Source organism: Phycodurus eques, chromosome 4 (assembly GCF_024500275.1).
Source record: "Phycodurus eques isolate BA_2022a chromosome 4, UOR_Pequ_1.1, whole genome shotgun sequence".
Lineage (NCBI taxonomy): Eukaryota > Metazoa > Chordata > Actinopteri > Syngnathiformes > Syngnathidae > Phycodurus > Phycodurus eques.
This window is the reverse complement of record NC_084528.1, coordinates 30,638,508-30,644,291: the sequence shown is the minus strand read 5'-3', so window position 1 is coordinate 30,644,291 and position 5,784 is coordinate 30,638,508. Positions and strand designations below refer to the sequence as shown.

Sequence of the window (5,784 nt, the reverse complement as noted above, 5' to 3'; positions counted from 1 at the left end):
AGGAGGAGTATAGAAAAAAGGTGGCGGGTGGCTGGATGCTTGGACTGCACAGAGATTACATGCTTTGCTATTTTAAAGTCGATTTTCTTGAAACTAAATGTAAGTTAATTTGACAGGTCATGTTTATATGCATGCATATTATCTCGAGGCAATTAACCATGCATGGTGCCAAAAGCGGGGATGGTCATAATAGCCTTATTGATTTTGAGTAAAATTACTTTAATTAATGGCAACCACTCTATGGGGACCTTTTTTGCTATATTTTTATTGCATGTTTACTCTTCACTTATTGTCTGCATGTTTTAAATAATGCTTTATTAATTTGTTTAATATCACCATTAACATGTTGGACGTTTGGTAATTATAGTGTAGCATTACATTTAGTTACTGTTGAAGCAAGTCCTTGCCCTCCTAAAAATAACAGTAAATAAAAATGATAATTTGTCTCGTGGAACATGCCAGACTCAGTTGCAAGCATCATCATTGGACTCCTCGTCGGCCTCTTCCCCATGCACTTCCACTTCACACAGTGTCAGAAATTCTCGTCTTCCTGGCACCACAATGTTTACGTAGCGGCCTTCCATTCCATTGCACGCAAAGGTTTTGGAGAGGCCAGCCGGGATTGATACGATCACAGTACATCTACAGAAAAAGACAAAAATAGTTTTGTGCGGCGCACGGGTGTATGAATACAATGTATCTGTAAGTAGCTACTACTATAACAGGATAGCACACTTACCTGGGATTAGCATTGCCATTGTCATCGAGGGAGTCTCCAATGCGGAGCTCAGCTCCGTTAATCCGGTTATGACAACAATCTCGTCTGTTTGTAATAGTGACACTGTTTATTTTGTATCTTTTCAGGAGGTCCAGTCTCCACCATGGTTTCATATCTTTCTTTGTATGAGTACAGGACTTCTGTGCCCATTTGCTGGCACGATTTCCATCGATGGCCCTTTGCGGAATGGCGTTCAGATACATTGAGGACTGCAAAACCTTGCCGCCCGTGGCAATATTGTCTGCACAAAAAAAAAAAGGAATTATTTCATTTTGGAAGGAATTTAAGTGCTGCACAGTGAAATATCAACATTTGAACACTTCATGAAGCCCAAAGTAATACAATTTGGAATTCTACATGATTTGAAGAAACAATTCTCGAAAATCACACGAAATGTTGTTTTTTTTTAAACATATGTAAGATTGATTGCTTGATTTGATTTGAAGTTTTACGACTTGGTGTTCTTTTTACACTTGTGCAACAGTGTCGTGTAAGTCAACTGTCGTGTAAGTCAAGTTAAAAATTGTCTGTACAGTTAAATTAACATTTTATGATCACAACTGGTCAACCCCGAAATGGAATAAGTTTCCATTGTTTTAGAGGTATGCAAGTGCAACCAACAATCTTGGCAAGCTTGTATTGAAACATCCATCCATCCATCCATTTTCTGAGCCGCTTCTCCTCACTAGGGTCGCGGGGGTGCTGGAGCCTATCCCAGCTGTCATTGGGCAGGAGGCGGGGTACACCCTGAACTGGTTGCCAGCCAATCGCAGGGCACATAGGAACAAACAACCATTCACACTCACAGTCACAGTCAAAGTCATGCCTACGGGCAATTTAATGTCTCCAATTCATGCATGTTTTTGGGATGTGGGAGGAAACCGGAGTGCCCGGAGAAAACCCACGCAGGCACGGGGAGAACATGCAACCTCCACACAGGCGGGGCCGGGGATTGAACCCGGGTCCTCAGAACTGTGAGGCTGACGCTCTAACCAGTCGTCCACCGTGCCGCTACTGTATTGTAAAAAAAATTTAATAAAAAATATAAAAGGCCACGTCCACATTGAACACACATAGACAGACATTAACGGCCACTATGCCGGTGTATCAGGCAACCACCTACCTATAGATCGATGGCCCGCTCGAGCCAGTACAAATTTCAAAGTCAATGACAATTTTAGCCCACCGAAAATGGTCCAAAGCTGCATTTTCAATGTCAGTCTGAAATCCTTTTGTGATGACACAAGGAGAAACCGCGGCAGGCACCTCTTGACTGGATAAACGGGCACGAATAGCCTCAAGACGATAGCTGAAGCTAAAGAACTTTATTCATGAAAAAAGTAAGGCAATATGCACCAACCAACACAGGACACTGTACGGCACTGTCGCAGCACTTGTCTGAATACGGCATACGGCTGTGGCGTGTGGGCGTTATTTACACCTCTCTAAGGTGTAAATAACATAAAAATGCCTTCACATGAAAACGGTAAAAATATTTAACAAACGTTTGGAGAATGCTACCTTTATATATATATTTAAAAAAAATATTCTGTATTGTGCATTATTTTTTATGCACCAGTACAGCTGGCCGATATGGTGATATATATCGTGAGGACGATAGAAAATGTCCATCGTGTCATTTGTCTTCTATCGTTTCTATCGTCATTTATGCAATTTTCAAGCAAAGATTTACACAATGTATGCTGTAGGGCTGAAACGAGTCCTTAATTCGAGCACCTCGATTTAAAAAAAAAAAAAAAAAAAAAAAAGAAAAAATTGCTGAGGATGCCTCAGAGAACCATTTTTTTTTAATTTGTAAAGCTCAAAGGATCCACGCACGGGCTACCTTTGTGTTAGCGCGTTTATGTCACCTCAGCAAGAGAAGAAGGACACAGATGAACGATGTACAGTATATTTTTTAAGTTTACAATTAATAAAACCTTTTTATGAGCGGTCACCAGCTCTCAAAACAAAGATTGAATCATTTATTTCTCATAATCCTAATTAATTATAATTTCTATAGACATTTGAATTTAGTGAAGCCATAAATGCTAATATTCATTGGGCTTGTTTCCTGTAGCCCAAAAGGGCATTTTCGGTTTCGGACCGAAATAAAATGTCCAAAATAGTATGTTGTTGACTCCTGCCAACTAATGTTGCAAAATTATTATCGAAGCAAAATAATTGGTTTACAAGCATATCCATTTTCAGCTGCGGTCTTTCAGTGGGTTTCTCTTTTACTTTGTAAAATGTCGGAGAGACCTGTCACTTGAAGCAGACAGGTTACAACCATTCTTTGTCGTTGTAGGAAAGGAAGGAAAGAAAGAAAGAAGGAATCACACAAAGAATCCTCATGAGGATACCAAAGAATGTCACCTTAGTCTGCAGCAACTGGCTTGGAAGATAGATAGATAGATAGATAGATAGATAGATAGATAGATAGATAGATAGATAGATAGATAGATAGATAGATAGATAGATAGATACTAGTAAATGTCATCATCATCAGATGCCTTTCAGATGCTGTACATCAATAGATAAAATAAAATAAAAACAAGACCAAGCAGATTGAGAAAGGAAAGAGGATGCGTTGACCAGATCTTTGCACTGACGAAATTTATTGAGCAATACACAGAGTGGCAAAGGTTCATGCAGCTCTTTAAAATTGCAGTTTGGACAGGGCGATGAGACCAACGACAGAAGATAGACCAAAAGGATTATGCTGGATGCGTTTATCCGCGTACTTCGGAAGACTTACGGTACATTTTGCTGATGTCCTGGCCTTGTTCGCCAAAAAAAGAAAAAAATTACATCATGTCTCTACTGTTTTCACAACAAATCTTATCAGAATCAGAATCATCTTTATTTGCCAAGTATGTCCAAAACACACAAGGAATTTGTCTCCGGTAGTTGGAGTCAATTTACAGAACACTTTGGAGACATAAAGACATTGACACAAAACAATTGTGCAAAAAGATGCAGAGTCCTCGAGCACTTAGAGCAGTTCGAATGACTAATATTGCAATAGTCCGGTGCAATGACCATTGTGCAAAAGGCGCTGAGACTCCAAGGAGTGTATGCGGTTTAAGGTGACGAGTAGTGCGATAATCTAGGACAATGTTGGAAAAGGACTTTCGAATATTAGACAGTAAAAGGCAGAAGTAATGGCTTTGAACACCAAAAACACATAGCAAAATGTACTTAATGGAGCAGACCTACCAACAACAGAGGTCCACTTAACTGGGAAGGATTGTAAGTGCTTCTTGAAATGCAGGTTAAGACATACAAAATAGAAAGCGTTCCACAACATTTGGGAGAGCTGTGTACCTTCAGTTCTTTTGTTTAGTGCAGAATGCTGGTGAAAAATAGAAAGTGACCACAAGAAACTGTCAGCGTTTCACACAAGGTGTCTAAGAGGATTTATGAGAATGTTTGGGCCAGCAAAGATCATCGACAAAGAAGTTCTCAACAGATGCAGACCCCAATCAACTGAGACAACCCTGCTGAGAAGAAGGTGGAAATGAATAGGAAACCTGCTCCGGAAAGAAGACCACATCTCAAGGTTAACGTTACATTAGACCCCTGAAGGGATGAAAAACCAGGCAGAAAACAGTAGGAGAACTGAAAGCCTGGAATGAAAAATGGGGAACCCACCTGAGACAAGTCCAAGACACACAAGTGTGGGGTTCATTTGCCGCTGCCCAATTTGCCAGTAGGCAATTAGGTCAGGCATTAAAGAGATGAAAGGGAAAAAAAGAGACTCACCCTCCAAACTGCTTGCCTCTTCTGGTATAGCCAACAAGGTGAGAACCACGGCTAAAATGATCATCCTATGGAAATGGGTCAACAAGTTATGGATGTGTATACATATCAAGTATTAACTCCGTAGCCTGCTTGTTCCAACCCAAATGTCACAGTTGTCAACTTGTGTTTCATAACTCCCTAATTAAGACAAATTGAAATATTATCCTCGTGCTTGTGACCCAGTTTTGCTGCAAATCACTCTTTTCAAGTTGCAATGTTATTCGCATATTTGAATCAAGTAAAGCTACTTTATAGACCTGGATGATAGACTCACCTGAAGATCGCAGATAACGTAAAAGCCGTCATCTGTTGCTGCCGGATTAGAGAACACTTATTTTATACTCTCAATCTGTTTTATCAGGGAACATCCTGGTCAAATATGTTTTGGATTTTCTTCTGTTTTAACTGTATGTGGGTTGATCTTTGAATATGATATTTACATAGGAATCTTTGTAATCCATGTATAATACTTACATGTTGCGCTTGTTTTATTTTGCAAGTCAGCAAAAGGCTGTCTCTCCAAGTGTAAATATTGAAACTCAAACAATATTATTTGCAAGCCTCTTATGAGGTAACTAAACCCAAGATGTCAACAATTGCTGTCATAATTAGAATGCGCACATCTTTATCAGCTGCTCTTTACTTAAATCTACAAAGATAAGTAAATTTGCGAGAACATAAAATGCCTTCGCCAGTTCCGGATTATTATGCAGCGTCATTTAAGAAGTAAATATCGTTAATTTGTAAATCTCCAGCGACAAGAAGCTACAGTACATATCGCTGTCAGGCTAGCTTGAGTTACCAAACGCCACATTGTGCAAGGAGGTATCATACCTTATATTGTTATCATTTGCCATTGCACATCAACACAAAACAACACTACTCCAAAATCAAGTTCAATCAATAATTTGTTGCGCTGTCACTAATTAAAATGGAGCAATACAGCACCAGCTGGCAAAGGCCAGCCGACTCTTTTTCAAAGTCTTCTGCCTCTTGCAAATAGCCAATGATAATAAAAGTATTGCAGTTATTGTTGCAGCTCATCACCCCTTCAAAGTATATTTGCTGTCCTTACTAAACAGATTGCCTCCCTTGTCCATCAAAGCACCGGATCGACAGTATCTCTCTATTTACATACTCATACTCCTACAGTACTGTGCAAAAGGCTTTGGCACCATTATGTGTGTTGTTTTAAAACTAGA

General features: G+C 39.6%; 1 protein-coding gene across 1 annotated transcript; it reads right to left on the bottom strand.

The window, feature by feature from the left end:
* Nucleotides 1-300: 300 nt before the first annotated feature.
* On the bottom strand, nt 301-4,878 carry LOC133402207 (fucolectin-like). Its single transcript, XM_061675841.1, has 4 exons — nt 4,857-4,878; nt 4,544-4,608; nt 740-1,019; nt 301-642 (listed from the first exon to the last, which is right to left on the bottom strand). The coding sequence occupies exons 2-4, from the start codon at nt 4,605-4,607 to the stop codon at nt 465-467; spliced, it is 522 nt and encodes a 173-aa protein (XP_061531825.1). The 5' UTR covers nt 4,608; nt 4,857-4,878; the 3' UTR covers nt 301-464.
* Nucleotides 4,879-5,784: the final 906 nt, after the last annotated feature.

What these genes read in the sequence shown, in the direction of transcription:
- LOC133402207 (XM_061675841.1), bottom strand. Translation starts at nt 4,607, where the DNA reads ATGATCATTTTAGCCGTGGTTCTCACCTTGTTGGCTATACCAGAAGAG. An exon ending in AGAGGCAAGCAGTTTGGAGG is followed by an intron (nt 1,020 to 4,543) that starts GTGAGTCTCTTT and finishes TTTTTTGTGCAG; the next exon opens with ACAATATTGCCACGGGCGGC. An exon ending in AATGGCAATGCTAATCCCAG is followed by an intron (nt 643 to 739) that starts GTAAGTGTGCTA and finishes CTTTTTCTGTAG; the next exon opens with ATGTACTGTGATCGTATCAA.